Genomic DNA, 25504 nt, shown 5'->3' on the forward strand with positions numbered 1-25504 from the left:
CAAAAAATAATGAACTTGGGGGAAACCAGATGGTGCAGTACATAGAGCCCCGGCCCTGGAATCAGTAGGACATAAGTTGAAATTTGGCCTCCGACACTCAATATTTTCAAGCTGTGTGATCTTGGGCAAGTCATGTAATGCCATTTGCCTCACCAAAAATAATAACAGTGTACTTGGACCCTATCATGGATATTGACTCCTATGACAAGCAAACGACACATTAAGGATGTAGTATGTTGGCACTTATGGATGAATTTAGGAAGCACACACCATTCTCTTTGTGTGGATGAAGTGGAAACCGGTGCATATATCAAATTAGAAGCAGGAAAAATAATTAAAATTTAAGTTGAAGGCTAGAATATATAATTTTACTGGACTATTGAACTTAAGTTCAACAAAAATATGATAACTTGAGTTCATTAATTCCATTAAAAAAGGACTTAGTGACAGCAAAATTCAGACCTTCTTTGATTGGAGAAGTTTCTACAATTAGCATTCTCTATTTTCCCAGGAATAAAAGGTTCAAGGTCCAAGGAATAAAAGCAAACGCTGATTGTACTATCTGTGGTACTCACTTTTCTGGGTTGTCGTAAGACTTAAATGAGATCCTGGATAGAAAGTGCCTTATAAATCTTTGAATACAATATATTATTAGCTATTAATATTGAGGCGTGGTTGAGTCCTTAATTTTTTTGATATAGATGATTGAGAGTTGACGGTGTTTACTTCTGTGGTGGTGGATATTCTTACCTACCAAAAATGTAGCATGAATTCTTTGGTAGCTCCTACTTCATAGGGGTCAATGGCTGATACTTCCCAGAATGCTAGATAAGGTTTGCTGTAGACTTCTGGGTAGGCTGTCAAACACTACAAATTGCAATTTGATCTTTGGTCTTGCTAGAGGACTGTAGTATGGAAAGGGCACTGAATCTATAATTGGAGGATTTGGGTTCAACTCCTCTGTTTGATTATTGTCTCTTGTAATGTTCTTCTCTAAAATGTGATGTTCTCTGGGATCAGGTTTCTTGGGGGGCTTCTGAGAGCAGCCTTGGTTTCAGTTCAGAGTAATCACTCCAAATGCAGCCAGGGATTCAAGTTCAAATCCTTTATTGTCTCTTCCAAAATCTTATCTCCTACACTTGGGGCTAGGCTAATTTTCTTAGAGGCCTCTCTCCTTGATTCCTGCTGCTAGTCCTCTGCCAGCTTCAGCTTCTCTTCCTCCGAATGTGTTCGGCCAGCACAAAGGTGGAAGTTGGAATGAATCTGACTCCGCCTTCGAGAGTGGGCTTGTGGGCTTCTGTGTCTGGCCCAGAGAGCTTCTTCTTGCTTATATGCTGTGCACTGAGTATAGTTCAATCATTACATCACTAGGAAACCATTATTTGTTGTAGGATTAAATCAATGCTAAATTAGATTTAACCATTGTCTCCTCAATTCCATTTAATACCTTGTTTCAAGTTCTGGCCCATAACATGTCCTTGTAGGATCGGATCAATCATACTGAACCATGCTAAATTAGATAATTATTGTCTCTATCAATTCCACTGTCTTAGTACCTTGTAAGAATTCTAACAGTCTCTGTGACCTTGGATAAGTCATGTAATTTCCTTTATTTTCAAGTTTCTTGTCTGAAACATGAGAGTATTAGGTTTAGATAGCCTCTGAGATCACTACCAACTCCAGAACTATGGTCCTATATTTCAACATAGACTTCTCAATATCTCAGACTCTCCAGTCTTTTCCTCATAGTGTCATAGACATAAAGCTAGAGTGGCTTACCTAACACAACTCTACACATTTTACAGATGAAGAAACTGAGACTTCTCAAAATTTTGTGGTTTTCTCAAGGTTACACAGGGCATGAGTGGCAGAGCCATGTGTTGTACCCAATTCCACTGGCTCCTAATCATCTCCTTTACATCACTACATTACCTCTTTCTTCTTTCTACTTCCTCAACTATAATGCCTTCTGAAAACATGTCACTTTCTAAAAAGCACATTAGTTTAAAGCGGGCATATAGATCTTTTCTCCTTAATGGAAAAGCCAAACCAGGCTTTTACAAATAAAAAGGAAGCAGAAAAATCCTTTATTGTAATTAATGCCAGCTCTCTCAGTCTAGCTTTTAATGCTTCCACCTCATTTATCTTATTAAGTATTTAGTTTTTTCTTTTAATTAGTTTTGTTTATTGTCACTGAGTTTTAATTGCCTGTACAGTGTTTGAAATGCTTTATGGAGGTCACATAACTACAGTCTCTTGGTCTTTTCTGTGGTTCAGCTGAAGCTGGTTCATCAATGCCAATCAATCAAAGATACTAATTAATTGTTTATATGTAGCAGACACTGTGTTAGGCACCCAGGGATATAGAGACTGAAATGAACTCATATCTTCTCTCAAAGAGCTTGTATTTTGCTGAGGTATCCAGATTTGAAAAGGCTCCTAATGTTCTTTAAATGATTCAGAGAACTCTGGCTGAAGGGGAGGGGACTTACTGGGACATTCCAAAGTAAGAAGTCTGGAGGCAGGGGGCAGGCTGAACTAGTAAATTCAGTAAGAAATAGGAACATCGGGGGCTTTATGTCTAAGTATTTCAACCATCCTCTCTTGAAAAGGAGAGAAAAGGGGGAGCACAGAGTGGGAGATAAAGCTGGCAATCTGTGATGTCAATGAAGCTTGATTTGAGTTCCCATCCCCTCTCTAAGGTTCTCTCCTTCTCCCTGTAGGTAGTTGTCCTCACACATGTGAAACAATAGGGTTAAGCTCGATAACTCCCAAGATTCTTTCCAGCTCTAATAAGATGAATCCTCACACACTGTAGGTGCACTGCTCCACTCCACCCTGAACGATATTTTATATGATAAACTTTATTTCATCAATTTAATTTAATTCAGCTAATATTTATTAAATTTCTTTCCATGTGTCAGACAACCTGAAATAGTGGATAGGGGGGAGTCAGCCTCAGAGGCAGGAAGGCTTGGTTTAAGTCTTAACTCTGACACAAATGGGCTGTATGGCCCTGGGGCATGTTGGGGCAGGTCATAATCTTTTATTGCTCACAGAAAGTGCCAGCTCAAATTAGTACATCGAATTTCTTCACCTAGAAGTTTCTTAAACCGATAAAATCACAGGTCTAGTTTCTATTTCTATTTGCTAAGAACTGAAGTTACAAAGATAAAAGTGATATTCAATGTATTATTTTGTTTGATGGTACTGATTTTTCCTCTTTTTCTTTTTCTTTTGTTACATGGGATAAGTCTCTGGGATGGGGATAGGGAAAGATACTGAGAGAAACTATGATGACATATAAAAGAAAAACATTAATAAAAACAAATTTTAAAAAAGCAAACTTAACTATCCTAAAGATAAAAGTAAAACAGTCCCCAACTTCAAAGATCTTACATTTTATTTGGGAATAACAATTTGTATTTGGAACATTAAAAATAAAATATTTGCAAGGCAGTTTCTAAGTGGAGGGTACTAAAAATGGAAGAAGATTTAGGGATGAGCAGAATAAAATCATAGAATTTAGACCTTAGAAGGGCCATAAAGATCAGTGCCAACAAGATCCCAGAAATGTGTAGTGGAAATAGCACCTGAGTGTCAGGAGACCTGGGTTTAGATTTTAGAGTATTGAATTTAGACTTGGAAGGGACTTTTGAGGTTGTCTGGTCCAATAGTCTCATTTTACAGATGAAGAAACAACTGAAACTCAAGGAAAAAGGATGACTGGACTAAAACCACAAATATAGTAATTAGCAAGATCAGACTTCAAACCCAGGTCTCCAACTCCAAATCCAGCAGTCTTGTGTCTTATCTCTGCTCTGGTACTTACCAGCAGAGGTACTTGCCTCTGGGCCTTTGCTCTCTGAGCCTCAGTTTCATCTTCTTAATATACATTAAGATAATGTTGTATACTTTTATCATCTATCTGAGAGGACTGTTGTGAAAAAAAGCCCTCTCTGAACCTTAAAGATCACAAATCACCTCCTTAGCTCCCTCCTCCTTTCTTTTAACCAGTTGTGGTTCTGGAAAACAATAATAAATTATTATTTGAATAATCTTTGAATAATTTCAATAATAATTTGAGTAAATTATTATTATTTGAAAAAGGATATGTCTTTCTCCCTTTCTGGCCTAAACCAGGTAAGGGGTGTCAAATCCTTAATACTAATGGTTTCAATCAGGTGCTGAAAGAACCTTTGGGTTTCTTAGATGGTTAAAGGGGCTAAGAACCTCTTGGCACGTATCTGAGATTTGTTTTTATAATAAACAGTTTTAGTGCCTTGCATGAATTGGAGTCGGAGGGATGTGAAAGGGTGATGACAAGGGGCTGACCTCATCTCATCCAAACATTATTATGTAGTCGATACAAAAAAGTGAAATTCAACCAGTCAGCACCACGGAGAGCACCCACCACCAGCAACTTGGATCGTTACAAAGAACTGGAGAGTAGCTCTTATCTTTGGAGGATCATCTGCTGCAATTTATAAAGCACTTTCTATAGGCCAGGCCCTGTCTTAAGCACTGAATAACATCAAGATCCTTTTCATCTCTAAGTATTTTATACTATGACCTACTACTATTTTATCCTGGGATGGTAAGCTTTATTCTTATTCATTCTTCCTGCATGAATGAATCCAATCAGAAGAGCAGTGAATTCAGAAGATATACATGTGAATTCTGACTCAGTTACTATGTACTTTAATGTGATCATTTCTGTTCTTTTGGTATTGCTTCCTCACATGTGAAACAATAGGGTTAAGCTAGATAACTCCCAAGATTCTTTCCAGCTCTAATAAGATGAATCTTTGTTATTAGAAATCTCTTAAAATCTCTCCCAGAACCTAAGACTGAGTTTTTCTCATGGTGGCAGGTACCTCCAGAAGAGGCAGAAGTTTGGTTTAAGTGATGGAAAAATGTTCTTGAAGCTGTGGGGCTTAGGTTCAGGTTGTACCTCTGATACATCAGGACTGTAGAATCCTGGGTAGGTCATGCCATTTCTCAGTGTTTTGGGCAATTCCCTAAGATTATAAATTGCAGAACATTTATTGGTCCTTATAATTGAAGTAGTGTTCTCATCAGGAGTTCCTTGAAACAATGAAATTATACCTCTGGATGAAGAAATAAATGTGTATCTAGTGAATACGGATCAAATAAGATTCTTATAGCTTGTGTCCTTCCTTCTCAAAGAGTTCCAAAATGACAATACTGTGTTAGTTAAGGTACATTGGGTCTCATAGGGGCTGAACAGACCAACACCAGCTCAGAAGGTGGTATCAGAGGTTGGGCATAAGTAGTGCATATGAGTATGCAGGGCAGAAATACATCTAAACTTGCACATCTCATTCTTCATTTGAGCTATTGAAGCATAGGAAACTGACTTTCAAAGAGTTGTTAAACACCTTTCCAAAAGGTCATGTAGGAATCAAATGGCAGAGGTTAGATTTGAACCTAGATCTCCTGAGTCCAAAAGCAATGCAGTTCCACTGCATAATAGTAAAATGGTGCATCATATAAAGCAAATTTCTACATTTTGCAACTGGAATCCTGACCATTCCCACAAGCACTATGGGCAACAATCTTAAATAATATAGATGGAAAGTTAACACCTGTACTCTCCTCCCCATCTCCCTTGAACCTAAATGTCTATTTCTTGGACTGAGATGGGATATTTTCCAGTCAAACAGGAGGGAGAGCTGACTTTCACTGGAGTGCTCATTGAACAGGAGTTACTGGACTTTGGCCAAGGAAAATACAACCTCAGACAACCAGGTGTATTCCTTTCAGATGACCCTCCTGTGGTCTGTCATAAAGTTAGCCCAGCCTGCAGAAAGAATACAGCTGTCTGCTGCATGGTGAAATTTTCCTGGGCTATTATGGCTGGGAGTAAGAAAAAAGGAGATGGGACTCTTTGGGAGCTTTTGCAACTAGTGGCTGCAGGTTGTGCTGGGAAGTATTTAACTTTCTCAAAATGAGTTTGGAGATACTAAGGATCTGGAGTTCCAGTTATGGCTTCTAAGCTTCCCACAGAGTACAGTGTCTTTCTTCTTGCAGTCCTGCTGTTCCCTTAAGTGCAGTACAAAACCTTCAGCAGAACAACCTCAGTGAATAAGATTTAAATGCCTGCCACTCCTGAGGAAAGTAAATGGGCTTTAATTAGGGTTTTTCCAGTGGAAACAATCATCATTCCATGGACTCAAAGGTTAGGAGCTAAGGAGAAATGCAAATGAATGTGGATATGGTCATTTGAGAAGGGGCCAAAAGAGCAAAGTTAGCTCTGGTGAAATCATAGAATTAGAGCTGGAAGGGGTCTTTGAGCTTGTGTAATCTACTCCTTGCCTCATTTCCCAACTTTTAAAAATAAATTACTAGTGTAATATGCAATCTCCTTATGGGCAGAAGCTAGACAATTTTGGCTTTATATTCCCAGTGGTTAACATAGTACCTGTTCATTCATTCATTCTTGGATTCAACTCAATACTCTGACCTGTCAGAGGCAGCTAGTTTGGGCAGTGGATAGAGGGATGGGTCTGGAGTCAGGAAAGCTGGAGTTAAAATCTGGACTTAGGTACTTATTAGCTATGTGACCCCGGGCAAGTAACTTGATCCTGTTTGCTTCAGTTTTATCAATTGTAAAATTGATCTAATAATAGCATTTCCCTCCCAGGGATGATGGAGGATCAAATTGAGATAATTTTTGTAAAGTGCTTCCCATAGTCACTGGCACATAGTAGGTGCTTTATAAATCTTTATTCCCCTGTCAAGTCATTTACTGTGTTATCTATGCCTATGTCTTTAAGCTCCTAATTTAAGCCTTTATCCAAGTCATTTGAGGGGGAGGGTTGGCTTGGTTTGGTTTGATTGGATCTGTGGTGCAGGGAATAACTTCCCTACTCCTATAGATTGACAATTTAGAGAATTACCTAGAGCAGAGCTTCTTGAATTTTTTCCACTTCTGACCCCTTTTCACCTCTGAAATTTTTACTTGAGTCTTGGTGTATAGGTATATAAAACAGGTATACAAATCAAATCTTTACTGATATTAAATCATAATTTCATGACTCCCAATTCAGTTATGCAATCCATATGTGGTCCTGACCCGTAGTTTAAGAAGTTTGGCCTAGGGCCCTGGTGGGTTTTGTGGCTGAGACAGGTCCACCCAGCCAGTATAGAATGGAAGCAGAGCTCAAGCCCAGCTCTGCAAAATGTTTAACAGCTGAAGGCATTCCCTGATGCTTCCTCTTGCCTTATTGACATAGAACCATCAGCTGCTACTCATTGAATTCAACCATCCCAGCAGTTATGAACCCATTTAATTATAACATTGTCTAATCCATATTCCTCAATATTCTCCATAAAGATAATATGATTTTATAAAGGAGTTTTGCTAAAAAAAAACTAAGTAAATTTTATATACAAGTAAATTATATGTACAACATTCTCCTTACCTACTAATTTAGATGTCAGAAAAGAAAATGAGCTTAGATCTGCTTGAAGCTATGCTGGGTTTTTTGGTGGGGAGAGGAGAAAATCAGAGTTAAGCGACTTGTCCAGGATCATACAACTACTAAATGTCTGAAGCTGGATTTGAATTCATGTCTTCGTGACTCCAAGGTTGGTACATTGTGCCACCCGGCTGCCCCCATACTAGCTTTTAACAATTATTTCTTCCCTTCCACATATTTGCCAACTATTGCCTTGTGGACACGTTCTAGAGGTTTTTGAGGAATCAAGTCAAGTATATTGAGCTAGACAGGGAGTTCCACTGCAACTTGACATAGTGATTCTTAAAGTGGCACACCATACAAAATCAAGAAAAAATGGCCACAAAGTCTATGGGGAAAATGGAGTTAGGGGCATGATACCCAAAAACTTCACCAGTGACACATTAAAAAAAGATGACCTAATAAAAATATAACAGTTTTATACATGTTAAATAGTTTTTTTTAAAAATCCATTAATAGGGAAATGATGAGCAGGATGCTCTTGGGGAAAAAACCCTGGAAAGTCTTCTGTGAACTCAAACAAAATGAAATGTACTGTCTACAAAATAATAAGAATGTTCTGGGATGACCAGCTGTAAATGACTTTGCTCTTCTCAGCAGTACAGTGATCCACAACTGTGCTGAAGGACTGAGGATGAAAAATCCTATCCATACCCAGAGAAGAAACTCAATGTCTTTGAAAACAGACTGAATCATTCTCTATCTCTGTCACTCTCTCCTCTTCCTCTCTCTCTCTCTCTCTCTCTCTCTCTCTCTCTCTCTCTCTCTCTCTCTCTCTCTCTCTCTCTCTCCTCTCAACTCTATTTTTCTTAAGGTTTTTCGTTAGGGTGGGAGATCTATGTTTTCTTTCATGACGTGGCTTTTATGGAAATGTTTTGTGTAACTTCATATGTGGTTTCTTAGTGAGCTTGGGGGTGGGAATAAGGGAGAGAATCTGGAACTCAAAAATTTTTAAAATGTATGAAAACTGTTTTAAATATAAATGGGGAAATACTAAATAAATAAATAAGATTTTTAAAATAAAAAAACAAAAAATGAAAAATCCAAAAACATTACAACAAAGGGTGGTCACATTGGAGGCCTTGAACTGCTATTGTCATTGCTACTTAGGGAGGACTAATGATGTCATGATCTTGGGGTCAAGATACAGTGGGCTTGATTGTGGCTACTTAATCCAGCCCAAGCTCAGAAGGTTCTCCCACAGGACAGGCACATTAATCCATTTGAACTTTTGGGATGAAGGCATCTCTAGATTTGCTCATCTAACATGTCCTGTGTGCTATTTTGTGCATATATTGCATGGGCAGTTTGGACCAGGGCCCAAACCAGTTGAAACTCCGAGTCTTGAAAAAAGTCAACATCAGAAGGAAAGGACAGCATGAATAGGCCTTTCTCCTTTTCCAGCTCCTATTGCACCAGAAGACATAATACCTATTCGCTTCTCTTTGACCAAGACCTAAAGTTTGCTTGTAGAAATAGGCATTTGTAGAGGCAGCCTGGGAGTTATTGTGAAATGATGCTATTTTCTCCATTCTCACTGTTTCTCATGAAAGAAATTTTGCAGATGCAAACTTAAAACTTGACTCATGCTCAAAGTATTCCCCAATATACCAGTCATTTTGGAGCAAATTTGCATTTTGGAAACATGCAACATAACAGAACTGACTGCAAACTCTTCCTTTTTTAAAAATCAGTACAACACCCTCCATTTTTTTTTTTTTTACAGATGAGCAAATTGAGTCTTGGAAAGGTTTGCTCAAGGCTCCACAATTAGTAAGTGGTGCAGCCAGGACTGAAACTTTCTGACTCCAAGCACAACAGCCCAATTTAATTTAGCTCAACAAGCACTTATTAAGCATCTATTATATTCAAGTCACTGTGCTAGGAAATGGGACTGGATACAGAAAATAATTTTAAAAAGAACCATTCCCTGCTCTCAAGTAAATTACTTACATTCTGCTGGGGCATTACACATATAAAAAGATAAGAAAATGAGGCATAATTTGCAGAAGGAGAATAGACTGACAACTGAGAAGTTCTTTGTAGGAGGTGGCACCTGAATAGAATCTTAAAGGAAAAGAAGGATTTGAAGGCTCTGAGATTAGGAGGGAGAGCATTTCAGGTAGGTGAGATAACCTAAGCAAAGATGTGGGCAGGAGATGGAATGCTGAGTTTAGGAAATTGAAAGTAAGCCAGTTGGGTTGGAATGTTGAGCGTGTAAAGGGAAATAATACAAAATAAATCTGGAAAGTCAGCCATTGTAAACCTTCGAATGCCAAGAGGAAGAGTCTGTTTTTTATCCCAGAGGCAATAGGTAGCCATTAAGAATTCTTGAGCAGAGGAGTAATGATTAAACCTGTGTTTTAGGAAGATTAGATTGGCAGCTGTGTAAATCAATTAGAGAAGAGAGGATTTAGAAAGCTGGAGTCCAATTTAGAAATTATTGCAGCAATCCAGGTGAGAAGTGATAAAGATCTAAGTTAAAATGGTGGCCATATGGACAGAAAGAAGAACATAAATGTGGGTATCTCAATGGGTCATATTAGGTATACTCAGCAGGTACTATTTGTTTATAATTGCATTAGCTAGTATTATGTTTTTAGATTTGAAAAATTCTTTTACAAGTAGTGAATCATTTTATTTTCAAAATAATCCTGGGAGATAAGTGATATTATTATCCCCATTTTACAGAAGAGGAAACTGAGACAGATCAAGTTACATAACTTGCTGAAGATCATATATCTAGGAAGTGTTTATCCCTTTTGAGAGATGGAGTATCCAAAGTATAGAGTGGATGAACAAATGCCTCAAGCTTGTTAAAAGCAGAATTGGATCTGGGCTACATATCTGAGTACTTTATCTAAACAGAACAATACTGAGAGCTCAGGAGTTTTCCTTAACTCTCAGCCCAACTGTTCACATTTGCTTATGGACAAGCTACCTAATCTGGAAAGATTTCCACAATTATAAAAATAATGCAGATTGCCCCTAGCATTTTCCAAATGTTGAAATGAACATCTGTATCTTTATCACTAAATGAGCTGGTATTTTATGTTAAAGGTAACAGGGGACCAAATTAGGTCCTTGAGCATAGGAGTAACATGGACTGAACACAGGGCCAACCATGTGAGGGCCTTGGAGAGTCTCCAGAGGCAAATGTAGCTATTTTTTTTAGGGTCTGTGGTACCCAAAGCCTAGCATATGCACTACCCATTCAGAGGAGCTTAGAATGGAGCCTTGTGTGTAGGAGAGATGCTGGGATGCTTTCCTAGTTGGGCAGGGTTCTGTGGAGATGGGGCCTCTGTGGAGATGGGGCCTCTGGGAGTCTTTCTGAGCTCTGCCAGAGGTGCTTGATTTCTACTGCAAACTGGAAGCAAGGCAGTTATATATAGAGGCTCAAATCAGAAAACAATCTTGGCAACCTGATCTTGATTCATTGCAGGGTCCCTCAGCTCTCAGTTTCTCCAGAGATGGGAGGAGACACCAGGGGCCAGGAGGAGTCTTTTTCTTTTATCTCCAGAGAAAATGAGATGCTGAGATTCATTTCACCAGATTTTAATCACTATAGAAGAAACTCTTCTAACTTGCTATCAATCATATGCAGCTGAATCCATCTTCCTAAAGCACTTCTTTGATTGCTCCCCTCTCTCTCAAGGGTCCTCAAACTATGGCCTGCAGACCAGATGCGGCAGCTGAGGACGTTTATCCCCCTCCCCCAGGGCTATGAAGTTTCTTTATTTAAAGGCCCACAAAACAAAGTTCTTGTTTTTACTACAGTCTGGCCCTCCAACAGTCTGAGGGACAGTGAACTGGCCCCCTATTTAAAAAGTTTGAGGACACCTGTAAGAAAGCTCAGAGTTTTATATTAGCCCCACCCCCATAGACCTTGTAATTAAGGCAAACTGTGGGCTACTTACTTTTCCCAAGTACATCTTGTCCTTCCTTTCCTCTAAACTTTTTCTTACACTACCATGCCATTATGGAATGCCCTCCTTATCTCCTTTTATTATCCCCCTTCCTCATTTCCACTTGTTGAATTTTTACATGTCCTTCAAGGCTCAGATTCCTCCAAAAAACTTCCTCCGATCTTCCATCTCCCGAAGGGAATCTTTCCTCCCCTTAAAGCCCAAGCACACTCTATGGCAATTAGCTTTTTTTTGTCATTTCCTTGATGAACTCCAAATAGAACACTTTTTCAACCAATGCAGATCTCCAGCTATTCCGAAAATTATAATCTTAGGAAGCTGCCTCGAGTGCTAAGAAAGTCAAGTGACCCACATTCATTATGCCCGTAGATGATAAAGGTCAGACTTGAGCCAGGTCCTACTGGGACAGTTAGGGTCAGCTCTCTCCACTAAACCAAGTGTTTTCATCATTTTACATATCCTAACTTTGATCGGAGTAATTATTTTATCTCCTCATTGTCTGAAAGCCCCATAAGGGCACTATTAGTGCCTTATTTCCTTAATAGAATTTAAACTCCTTGAGGGAAGGGCAGGCTTACTTTTTTATACTTGTATTTCCCAGTGTCTAACCTAGTTCCTTGCACATTGTTGTTGCTGTTGCTATTCAGTCTTATCTGATTGTAAACTCATGGATCATAGCAGGCCCTTCTATCTTCCATTATCTCCCCAAATCTAAATTCGTGTTAGTTGTTTCCATGATTCTCTCTACCCATGTCATCCTCTTCTCCTTTTGCCTTCAATCTTTCCTAACATCAGCGTCTTTTTCCGATGAGTCCCGTTTTCTCGTATGTAGCCAAAGTATTTAACCTTCCACTCTCAATATTTGCCTTTCCCAAGAATAATCTGAATTAATTTAAGTGTTGACTGATTTGATCTCTGTCTTATACATGTTTGGTGCTTAATTAATATTTGTTGAATTGAATTCTACTTTTTTGTATAAGCAAAAATCCATACGTGTCTAGTAAATACTTGCTGAGTAAATGAGTGAGTGAATGAATAAAAAGAAAGGAATGAGTGAATGAATAATTTCATGAGTGATTACTTATTTTTCTCATGTTATTTCTTTCAGAAAGCCCTAGCATCTGGCTATGACAGACACAGTACTTAGCAACAGTTCTGATCGCTGGATGTGCCCCAATGATAGATCCATGGCTCTCCGCACAAGGTAAGCAATTGTTTATTCTTGGTTATGATTGGGGGAGGGGGCATAGATTTTAAAAAAGAAATAAAGATTATCTTCTCCAGAGCAAGACTCTTCAAAGTAGGAAGACTTTTTGCAGTGATAAGTGAATCCTAATTTCATGCTAGTTGTATGGCTTTAAAATGTATTTCAGTTCACTATCAGGGTCCTAAATTTTAATCCTGGAATTTCAGTAAAAAGAGAGATCAGTAGAAGGAAAAAAAAAAAACTACTGCACTGAGAGTCTGGATACTTGGCTTCCAGTCTTGCTAAGTTACTTCTTGTTAAACTGGAGGGTTTCCCTAGAGTCTAGGAGTGGGCAATGAAGATAGTGAAGGATCTCAGTTCAGTCATTTCAATCATGATTCCTTTTGGGGTTTTCTTGATGAGGATATTGAAGTGATTTGCCATTTCCTTCTCCAGTTCATTCTACAGATGAAGAAACTTAGGTAAATAGTATTAAGTGACTTGCCCAGGATCATACAACTGTAGTAAGTGTCTAAAGCCAGATTTCACTCATCTTCGTGACTCCTGACCCAGCTTTCTATCTACTGCACTTCCCAGCTGCCCTTGTATTATATAAGGATTGGTTTGGGCTTCTAGGAATGTTTAGCTTAGAGAAGAGAAGGGTTGGGATGGTGGCAAGGGTACTTGATAACTATCTTCAAGTATTTGAAGAGCTATTTCATGGAAGAAGAATGAAATTTGTTGCATTCAGCCCATTCAGAGAGCAGAACTGGAAATAATAGGTAGAAGTTGAAGAGAAGCAAATTTAGGCTTGATGTGTGAAAAGTTTCCTAACAATGAGTTATCCGGAGTGAAATGGCTCCCTTGGCAGGTGTTAGGTTCCTTTTCCCTGGAGGTCTTGTTGAAAATTCTATAGAGAAATAAATTTCAGATAATAATTGGAATAAAGGATCTTTGAAGAACCTTTCAACCCTGAGATTGTGTGCTAGTCGTTGACTTTGAAACTTGTTTGCTGATTAAGCCAGGCAAGTCATTCTCTCATTCTGGATTTCAGTTAATTCTCCCATAAAATGAAAAAAGGTTAAGCTAGCAGATGATGATGATGATGATTAACAACAACAATAATGATAATCACATGAAGTAGCTATGATCCAAGAGTATAGTCAAAAAACTCTGCAAAGGTGACATTCCCATGAACTCGACCAATGATATTTTGATAAAAAATCAAACAAATGGACCAACCAAGCATGTTTGTTTATAGAAATGGAAGGATTAGGGCAGCTATATGGCTGCCTATCAAAGTGGATCGCACACTAGCCGTGAAGTCAGGAGGACCTGAGTTCAAATCTGGGCTCTGACACTTAAGACTTCCTAATTGTGTGACTCTGGGCAAGTCACTTGACCCCAATTGACTCAGCAGAGGAAAAAAAAAGAAATGGAAGGGTTTATGATACCAAATTAGGATGAGATTGTTGCCACAAGAAATTACAGATAGATACCTAGATTTATTGGTTATTCCATATTATGCAGGAAAACAATAGAAATTATATTACGTGACTACTGGATACCAAATGTCTAACAAGATATATCCTGGTGGCTAGGATCATATGCCAGAAGTTCAATAACTTTCTTTCATAAACCAAACAGACGAGAAATCCATGTTCTGCAATTAATACCTTCAAAATATGTTTGAGAATTAAAGAGATGAACTGTACCAGGTCAAGAGCCTCAATATCTGTAAATCTGTTATCCAGACACAACAAATTGACCGACAACTGTTGAAACATATCAAATAATCATAATCTCCAGGCAACATAGAAAGAAAGTATCTCAAAATATAGAACTCTGGGAAACTGGAAGTATGATTAAGATGAAGTACATATCTTTCCTCTTGGTTTTTTTGCTGCTGGAGTTTTCCTAAGGAGGTTTTCAGTAAGTCTGCAGAAGATGAGTATAACAATCTAACGCTTTCATTCAGTTACAGAAAGCAGTTATTTTTTCTGCCTTTGCAAAAGTCCGTAGAGTATTCAATATAAAAGAATGATAACAGGATAGAAGCTTATCCCAGGATCATTTATATCTGAGCCCAATGGAAAATAGATGAGGTTGAGATAATAACAACAGTAATAATAAATCAAAGACACATTGAAACAGGACGAGGTATATGTCATCCCTAGCATCCTCTGCTACTGAAGCAGTCCCAAAAATGCTTTCAGTGATCCTACAAAAGACAATCTTACCTCCCAACACTTTTAATGAAATGAATATATGAATAAAGCATTTATTCAGTGCTTACTAATGGCAAAGCATTGAAGATTCAAATAGAAAAGTCAGATAGCCCTTGTTTTCAGGGAGCTCGCAATATAATTAGAGAGATGACACATATGGCAGGTTTTAGCTATAAATCAGATGGAAAAATCCCATGGTCCTTAGGATGCAGGGACAAAGCTCTTCTTTAATGTCATTTCCACTGATAAAATCCTAGCAGCTTCTGACAAGATCCATTTACCAAGATCAAGGACTTTAGTGATAAGAACTTTTTTTTTTTTTCTGGATCTCTAGTGGTTGTGGCCAATGCAACTATGGGAACAGTGGCAAGGCTGCATCTCCATAGGAGCTGCTTTCTAGGGTGATAACTGAGAACACTGGGCTAGATGCATTGTGATTCGCAAGACTCTTGGCTTTAGGATCATGAGTTTCATCCATTAGAATCTGAGAGAAGATCTGATTGTAGTGATGAAGAAGAGAGGATCCTTCCTCAATAATCACTTTGTTGATGTACCAAATTTTTAATTAAAATATCAATGTACATATACATATAGGATATATACACATAGAATTGTACACATATACATATAGAATTATATGCATACATATTATATATATACATAGATATATATCTTTTATATATCTATGTATCTATATATCTATATATCTATATCTATAACTATCTATCTATATATCTATATCTTTTAAAAATCCAGTTTGAAGAGAGAAGAAAACTGGAAACCAAAATGATCTTATGATCTTGTGGTCCACATCAAATTACAGGTAATAAATTGCCATGGAAAAGAACATCATCTCAAAAATAAATGGCTTAGAAAACCAAGATGTCCTTCTATAATGAAACACACATTCAAGTGAATAGAGTATTAGATCGCTGGCACGCTATAATCTATGTCACATAGCACAAAATGAAGCAAACAGAAGGACATCTCTCTGTAGTATTCTGCATAACACTAAATTAAAGGATGATAGCAGGATAACAATTTTTTCTGGGTGTGTTTCTATATGAATTGCTTCAAAAAATATGGAAGTAAAATAATAATACTAATGAAAACAACAACAATAATGCTATCTGACATTTCGTTGGTATTTTAGGGCTTACAAAGTGCTTTACAAATATCTCATTTGATCTGTACGGTAACCTGGAAGGTAGGTGCTAATATGCTCATTTTTCAGATGAAGGAACACAGAGAGATTGAGTGACATGTCTCCAGTCACACAGCTAATAAGTATTGGAGTCAGAGTATGAATCCAGTATGATTCTGCCTTTCTATTTTGATTAGGTCTTGTTAAAAGAAGCTTTCTTCCAGGGCTGTTAGAAGGTGCACTGGTTAGAACACCAGCCCTGAAGTCAGGAGGACCTGAGTTCAAATCTGGTCAGAGACATTTAATACTTCCTAGCTGTGTAACCCTGGGAAAGTCATTTAACCCCAATTATCTTAGCAAAAAAAAAAACAAATTAAATAAAAACAAAAGTAAGCTTCTCTCTGAAAACAAAGTAGGTTCCTGGAGCCTGCAATGGGGTTCAATATAACGTTAAGATAACATCTTACCAACTGAAAAAATGACCATTAAATTAAATGACCAACTGTTCAAAGGGCAAACAGGATTAAAGATGGATTTACTTTAATAAATGCCAGACAAGTAAAATCCCATACTTCAGGATTGTGTTTAGCCAATATGAAACCCAACAATTGCTTTCCATTTATATTGAGATAATTCAAACAGTCCACGACTAACTTCATGAATATGTTCCTGGGAGCCTACTGAACATCTTGACATTCTAAATTTCTCCAGTCACTCTTGATTGCCATTGCTTTTTCATCAGATATTAAAATTATTTTTCAATAGATGCTAATGGCTAAATAATAGCTATTATGTATGACGCCAGAGTTGGTGCAGTAGTAATGGATAATGCAGACATTTCTAATGTCTTTTTCAAGTGAATTGAGAAACTCAGATTTAATTAACATCCAGCGGAACAGACTTGCAACTTATACAATTACCAAGTGTCTTCATTTCTCTGCTGCTTTTGATCCAGCACTTTGACCTCCTGATCATTCCTGAAACTGATGGCTAAGGGCATGCAGAATCCCAGAATCACAGCATTGGAAGGTCCCTCAGACATCGTCTAATTCGACCCATTCCTATACAAGATTTGCCACAACACCACCCCCAATAAGGGATCCTTCAGCCTTTGTTCAGAGGACTCCAGTGGGAGAGCCATTCCTAGATAGTCCTTCCCATTCATGACTCATTTTCATTTTCAATGGATTGAAAGCTTAGATTTGCTTCTTTGTATTTACTATATGTTGTTTCTGGTTTTGCCTGGTGGAACCAAATGGAAGAAACCTATTTCCTTTTCCACAAGATAAGCCTACAATTTGAAGACTACTCTTGTATTCCTTCTCCCCCCAGTCCTCTCCAGGCTAAGTATTTCTACATGTGGCTCATTCTTAACTTCCTTGACCAAGTTGTTGGTTGTATTCCTTTGAGTATTCTCTAGCTAAGTGGTACAGTAGATAGAGCACTAAGTTCAAATCTGATTTTAGAAGCTTATTAGATGCGTGACTCTGGGCAATTCATTTAATTGTTCTTTGCCTCAGTTTCCTTTGCTGTAAAATGGGGAAAATAATAGTACCCATCATCCAGGGGTTTTATGAGGATCAAGTAAAATAACATTTGTAAAGCATTTAACATGATGCCTGGCACATAGTAGGTGCTATATGAATGCTGGATCCTGTTTTTGCTGGTTATTGGTTTATCAGCGTTGACAATAAGTGTGATACAGTGGTTAGAGATACAGATTTGTATCCCTATCTGTACCAAATCTGTATTGATGGATATGTATTTAAATCCCATTACTGACTTTTATTTCCCATATCACTTTGGACAAGTCATTTGTCTCCTCTGACTTTTTTCTTCTTTTGTAAAATAGAGGTGTTATAATTGGTAGTGTCCAAAGTCTCCTAAAACTCTGAATAAATGATCCTGTGATCGTTTCCAAAGTTCCTCTCCCAAAGTGAACATAATACTTTAGAAGTGGTCTAGGGCATGGTAAAATAGCCTTTTTTTCAATTCTATCTTTGTTTCCCTAGATTTCTTCAAAACTCAATTTAAATCTTTCTTTTTATACAAGCCTTTTTTCACTTTCACTACCATTAGTACCTTTCCTCTGAGATTACATTCGATTTGCACTGTATACAGTTTGCAAGAACAATCATGTCTATGGTTTCTCTCCCATTAGAGTGTAATCCTCTTGAGGTCAGAGACTAGGGATTGCCTTTCTTTATATCTCTGATATTTAGCACACATAATGGTCTTGGCAAATAATAAGCTCTCAATTAATTCTTGTTGATTGATTGGCTCTCATTTCTTTATTGCTGGAAGTTAGCTAACCCTTTCCCAGAAGAGGGAAGACATAATGCAAATAGAATGGTATATCCAGGTTATGCTGGTTCTGGAAACAAAGGGACTTTCCCCTAGCTATAAGACAATCATCTGGTCCATTACTATACCCTAGAAAATTACACCCAAAACTTTGATGTTCCCTGTTGTGCATTGGTAACAAGAATGTGGTTCATCTCTAGGAAGTCTCTGGGCTTGTTCTGTTCCCAAATTATAAAATCACAGAGTATAAGAGCTAGAAGATTATTTTAGACATTATGTATTTCACTCAACATAGATTGGAAAATGAGAATCAGAGCAAGTAAAGAACTTGCTCATGGACATAGCATTAGAGAATAATAGAACTAAGACTGGACCTGAGATCTCCTCACTCCTAGTCAAATCATTTTTTCATTTTATGGGACAGCTACCCTCTATCTTTAGAGTATGGAGTAAATGAATTGGGGACCCATCAGAATTAGATTATTTCTATATTTTACTAAAACTACCAGTCAACTGCTCACTGCAAAATGCTCAAATGAATTATTGAACGAAATTGATGAACTTGGCAAGAATGATGCATTATTTGAATGAGCCAGCTGAAAAGTTTCAGTAAGACCAGTCGACATACCTATATAAATATTGTCTTGTTTCTGGTTCAGTAAGAAGGAAATAGGTCATTATAAGTTGTACTTTGTGGTTACTGTCATTAACCAGCATAACTATTTGAAGATATTACTGTTTCATTTCTTTCTCTAACCTCATTTCTTGTTTTTTGTTCTTTTCTCTCTTTTCTTGGCTTTCCCACAGTGAAAAGGAGCAGTAAGTATTCTGTGACATTTACCTTTTTACTGACTGTCTTTTGCCTGTTTTTTTTTTTTTTTTGATCAGTGTGATGAGGTACTGCAGAGAGAAGACAGTGATCAGGAAATAAGCACTTGTGAGGGAAAAGAGATATTAGAAAAAGTTTCTAGGGACTCAAAGCATTTAGAAAAGTTTCAAAAGATTTGGCAGCTTCTTCCAAATCCAAGGAAGGAGGCAGATGTGGGATGTGGCGGTGGGCTTAAGATTTAGTCCTTGATATTAATTTGGCCATAATTGGCAGCAAGTCTCTGATCCCTTGATTTCTTTAGCTTCATGCCAGGAAAGCTGCCTTAGATAAAATAAATACCAAGTAGAATAATTTCTCTTGGTAATAACAGAATGATGGGCATACACCTTACAATGCAATATGCTGAGCACATAATTTCCATTCTAGCACAAAAGGTTATCTTGATTTCCAGTGGAAATGATTTTGAAGCAAAGGGCAGATGTGGATGAAGGGTCTGTTTGAATGACCGAAACTAGGAAAATGAAATCATCTTTACATACACTTTTAAAAATGCAGTCTCCATAGTTATTAATTCTGGTTGGACAAAGCATCAGTTTATTTACCTGGTTCTCAGGGGATTGGACTATATATCTTCTGAAGACATTTCCTACTTCCAAATCTCTGATCTCATACTCAGGGATGATGATGATGGAAATTCATTTGGATTCAGTTTACACGTATTATGCACCTACTATATGCCAGTGCTTATTATATGCACACATATATTAAACACCTATTTTATACACAAATATATTAAGCGCCTACTATATACAATATGTAGTAAGCACATATAATAGGTGCTTACTGCATATTGAATATGTATCAGGCCTTGTGGTATTATGGTAAAAGCACTAGACTTTGAGTTAAATGACTGGGATTTGGTCCCAGTTTCCTTTACTTGTTTCCTGTTTTATCTCTCTAAGTTCTAGTATCCTTATCTGCAATAAGGGAATTGATTCTTGATTTCTTTCAGAATTCAGCTCAAATACTACTTTCTGTAGGAGGTGTCAAGTTGATGGGATCATCTTAATTGATGGGATCTTCTTAGTTGTACATATATAGTATATATATATATGATTTTTTCCATCAGAAGACTTGGGTTGAAATATCAGTTCTGCCCCTAACTATGAATGATCTATTTAGAGAATCCATCATCCATGAATTACATATTCCATGTGTAGCTTTGTTGAACTTCTCCAATTAAGTCAGGCTCCCCTGAGTCAAACATACTATTTAGCTTCCTTTTGTTTTATACCTCATTAGATTGTAAGTTCCTCAAGGGCTGGGAGAATCTCTATAGTTTTTCATTTTCATTTATAACTCCTGTGCTTAGCATAAGATCTGGCACACAGTAAGCACTTAATGCATGTTTAGTGACTGACTGATTAGAAAGAATGCCAGAATTGGAATCAAGAGGACCTGAGATTGAATCTTGCCTCTGAAGCTTAGTAGCCTTGCAAATCTGAGCAAGTCCTTTATTTTCTCTGAGTTTCAATCTCTTTTATCTGGAAAGTAGGGTTAATAATAGTATATACCTCACAGTGTTATTGGAAAGATCAAATGATCCCTGGACAGTAATCTCTGGTGACTCTGTATGACCTCCAAAATAAAATATACATGTAAAAACAAGTTAAATGATAAAGTTCTTTATAAAAAAGAAAGACCAAATGAGATCAATTTGCACACCTTAAAAATAGAAACTGGACCTGTCATTTCATTAGTATGGAGAACTCCAAAGTTGCTAAGGCTGTCTTTATCAATTCAGGTCAATGCCTTTTTTATCCACCACACAGGTTGCCTGTGAATTATTATTCTAATACATGTGGATTTTTTTTATTTAAAGTAGTCCATACATTTAAGATTTTATTCATGGAGTGATGGATTTTCTAAATAGATCATTCAAAGATAGTGACAGAACTGGTATTTAAGTCTAAGTCTTCTAATTTTAAATTCATTATGCCATCTTGCTTCTCCTGTCTGAAAGAGCTAGAGGCATTGATGTGAGAGAAGGGGTTAAAGATAATGGCTGGGTTGGCTTAGGTTTGTGAAAGATTACTGAAACTAAGGATGACCCAAAGCAGTCCTGATCCCAGCCTGTGTTTGTTCCTTGTGTTATTCCATTGGAGTGTAGGAGTTTGGGGAGAACCCTCCACCCCACTTCATCCCCAATGCATGAAGAGTAGCTTGGAGGAGGTACCAGCTTCAGATCTTTCAAGCCTTTTCTAGGAGACAGTCCATTAGAAACCTGCTTCACCATCCAGGAGAAATTCCAGTGCAGGAAGACAAAAAAGAGACAAAAGTCAAATAGTCCCTGATCTCAAGGAGCTTGTATTGTATTGGGGGATACAACATGTGCAGAGCTAAGTATGTTCAAAATAATGTGAGAGAAAGAGAAGGTGGGAGGAAAGGAGAGAGAAAGAGACAGAGAAACAAAGAAGAGAGAGATGGAGACAGAGGGACAGCTAGAAGAGACAGAGTCAAAGACAGAGATAGAGACAGAGACTGACAGAAAGATAGAGAAACACACACACACACACACACACAGAGATGGAAATGGAAAGACAGAGACACAAAGAGAGACAGAGAGAGAAAGAGACAGGCAGAACGACAGAGGCAGAGACAAAGAAAAACAGAGAGAAATAGAGAGACAAAAACAGAGGCAGACACACAGAAAGAAGCAGAGACAAAGAGAGACAGAGAGAGCCAGAGCCAGAGCCAAAGAGATAGAAATAGAGAGAGACAGAGACAGTCAGAGACATAGACTGACAAGCACAGAGACAGAAAGAGGCAGAGAGACACACACAGAGAGAAATAGACAAAAAGACAGGGGGAAGGGAGGGAGGGAAGGAAGGATGAAGAGAGAAGGGGGGAGAGAGGAGGGAGGGAAAGAGAAGAGAGGAATGATGTGATGGGAGTGGGGAAAAGCTGGGAAGGGAAAGGGGAAAGGGGAGGAGAGAGAGCAGAGAGGGCGTACTAATACTTGGAGAGGTAATGAAGAGAATCCTTCAATGAACTGGATTTTAATAGGTGGGGAAAAGAAGGGAGTGCATTTCAGGCACAAGAAAGGCTATAAAGGCTTATTTATGGAAGAGGGAATATTTCATTTAGATGGACTTAATTTAGTCCTACAGTAATATAGTAATTTTTCCGCTGCTGGGAATGTAGGTATTTCCATATAAGTGAGTTTTCCAGATGCTTGAAAAGACAAAACTTTTTTTTAACTGAAACACTTCTCATGAAAATCCATTTAAAATATCCACATTGTTGTTAAATATTGTTAAAATATTCATATTTAAAAATTCATAGTGTTGTCTTTTCATACCCACAATATTGAACACAATTTAATCTGTCCCTACTGCCTTGAGGTGATCATTGTGACCATCCAGTGCTTGCACAGCCCGTTCTCACACAGTTAATGAGTTTCAGAGGCAGGACCTAAATCCATGTCTTTCTAACCTCAAGACCAACTTCTGTCCATTATTCTATTCTATCTCTATGTGGTTTTTACATGTCTCCAATGTAGCCTAGTGGAAACAACATCGAGCTTGGAGTCGGGACCCCCAAGGTCAAGTTTTAGCCCTGCAGTTTATAGATTACATGATCCTGGATGCAGCTTTTAACATTTCTGGGCTCTCATTTCCTCAACTGCAAAATGGGGATAATAATATTTGTCCTAGCTACCTCACTGGATAATGAAGAGAATGATTTTTTTGTGTGCAAACTTTTTAATGCTATAGGACTAAGAATCATTATTATCTATAGGAACACTCTTTAGGATCCACGGAAGTGAGGAGGGTGATTTTCCCCTATACTAAATGGCCCCATCTCACATCACACTTGGACTGCTGTGGTTTTTGAGTTCTCATGTCAGCTTTTTATAATTTTTCTGTCTCTTTCCTCTATGTTATCTCAAATGAGATAGTACAGTCAATCCTCAACTTTCAAAGAAGTAATCTTTCCAGAAAATGGTACAAAAGTAAAAAACATGAATGGAAAATGGGGGTTGGACTTTCATGATAACAAAAAACTCCACTCTGCATACGATTCTGTATATCTCTATGTTTGTCTGTCTCTGTGTCTCTCCATCTCTTTTTGTCTTTGTCTCTGGCTCTCTCTGCCTCTCTTTGTCTCTATCTCTTTCTGTGTCTTTGCCTCTGTTTTTGTCTTTCTCTGTCTGTCCCTTTCTCTTTATATCTTTATAAATTCTGATCATTTGAAATTTTCTAATCATGAAATAACCCATAAAATGCAGCACACAAAATAAAATTCATAACACTCAAAACAATTTTTCTCACTAGTATTTCCCAGTATTCTGTGACCTTTTGTGCTAACAACACAATTAAAAAAAACCTACCATTGATTGCAGATAATATTCACTTTTCATAACACATAAAATCTACAGTACTAAATACTTTTCTTCTTTTTCAGGATATAACAAATTGGCCACTGGTTAACCCCAAACTTGTGGGCAACAGCAGCTCTATTCATTCTGGCAGGAAGTTTATCTAGCACTTTTATTTTCTCACTAAATCATTTCACTGACTTTATACACTTGGTTTTAGAGCCCAAAGGACTTGTGATATTCTTTGGGGATAAAATTGCAACACAAAGCTTGTTTTAAAAGCAAATAATTAAAATAAGCAATGGGTGCATGGGGAACCCTTTATTCTAGGATGAACAAGACCAGTGAAACACCTCATAGAGGCAAAACTTACACATATGCCTCTTATTTTTTCCCCCTTTATTTTGAACAGTCACATACATTAGTGACCATCATAAAAGTGAAAATGAAGTTACTAAGGAAAATCACAGGTATGTTTGAAGTAATAAAAGTTAAAGTGAATGCTAAGGATTGACTGTATTGTAAAGTCATATTTTATAAAGTTTACAAAGACATAATATTTGGAAAGTATTCAGTTCTTATAAAATACTTAGCATTATCTGACAAATTTTTTCTTTCTTTCTTAATTAATTAATTATTTTCAGGACTGTCAACGAGATCTCTTGTGGTACACTAACTCTAAATTCCTGTTCCTAAACTGCTGCACCTAATATGCTGTGGGCTGGAAAAGTAGATGACCAAGCCTTATTAGAATTATGCCCCATACATATAGGATGCTGAAGTAATTGTAGCTGAATGGATGAAGTAAAATAAGAGTAAATGGTATCTGAGGGAGGGGGCCTCTGATTCAAGGGCATGAGCATCTGCAAATGAATTTTGTAACATTTGTCAAATGGTTGTGATTTGGACAGAAGGATTAGGTTTATTGTTCTGCAAGGCCCTGGAAGGCAGGACAAGCACATATAAGTCAGAAGGTGGGGTTAAAATCCCAATCCTGCCACTTAGCTAGCTGTGTGACCTTGAGCAACTCAGCCATTCTGAGCTTCATTTTCTGTATCAGTAAAAATGACTAGATGATGTTACAAGGCTCATGCAACTCTAAATTTTCTGATCCCAAGATCCACTGGGAGAAATAGAGGCAGATTTGCGGAAAAAAATTCCTAAGGAATTACTAATCCTAAGGATTACTAAGGACAATCTGATTAGGTGGCGAGTTTCTTGTCAGAAAAGGGATCTTAACAAGAACTGTATGAAAACTTATTGAGTATATAAAAGAGAAGATTATTTCTTCAGGTAGGTCAATGAGTTAACAGTATTGTATGTCAGCTCTTCCAAAGCAAATATACTTTGAAGCTATTTTAAGAAAATACTACCATGTAGTAGTATATACCATATTAGGGAGAGAATAATCATTCTATCCTTTGTACAGTCAGACTACATCTGATGTGTTATGGCAGCTTTATGGAAAATGGATTAGATAGAGGATACACTTGAGGGAGTCTATTGGGGAATAAGAGTCTATTGCAGTTGTCCAGTTCAGAAGTGATGATGCTTGAAATAGAATTAGAGAGAAAAGGGCCAGAAGCAAGATAAGTTGTAGAAACAGAACTAACATAACTTGGGAATTATTTGGATGGATATGTGAATAAGAGAAAGTGGGTAGTAGGAAATGCTTTAAGATTATGAGCCTTGGGGAACATAAAGATGCTGATACTCAATAGAAAAAGGAAAGTTTAGAAAGAGGAGAAAGTAATACGTTTTGCTTTTGATATGTTGATTTTGAAACGCTTTGGAGATATCAATTTAAAATGTCCAAAAGGCAATTAGAGATGTGGGACTGAAGCTCAGGGGAGCTACTAGGGCTGAATATATTCTGGGAATCATCTCTGTAGAGATGAAAATTGAACTCATGGGAATTGATGAGGTCACTAGGAGAAAGGCAATGTAAACAATGCATATGTAGGTTTTTAGTATTTATATGTACACACATATTGATTATAG

The 25504-nt window shown here is 37.5% G+C and overlaps 1 protein-coding gene across 5 annotated transcripts in view; it reads left to right on the forward strand.

Moving 5' to 3' along the window:
* The window catches only part of RPH3A (rabphilin 3A), a 347889-nt gene that overhangs the window by 207365 nt on the left and 115020 nt on the right, over nucleotides 1-25504 (forward strand). For all 5 annotated transcript variants that reach the window (XM_051972819.1, XM_051972821.1, XM_051972818.1 and 2 more), the window contains exon 2: nucleotides 12540-12635. In XM_051972819.1, coding sequence (XP_051828779.1) covers nucleotides 12559-12635 — 77 coding nt within the window. In that variant the 5' untranslated portion in view covers nucleotides 12540-12558. The remainder of the gene's footprint in view (nucleotides 1-12539; nucleotides 12636-25504) is intronic.

Source organism: Antechinus flavipes, chromosome 1 (genome assembly GCF_016432865.1).
Source record: "Antechinus flavipes isolate AdamAnt ecotype Samford, QLD, Australia chromosome 1, AdamAnt_v2, whole genome shotgun sequence".
NCBI classification, from domain to species: domain Eukaryota; kingdom Metazoa; phylum Chordata; class Mammalia; order Dasyuromorphia; family Dasyuridae; genus Antechinus; species Antechinus flavipes.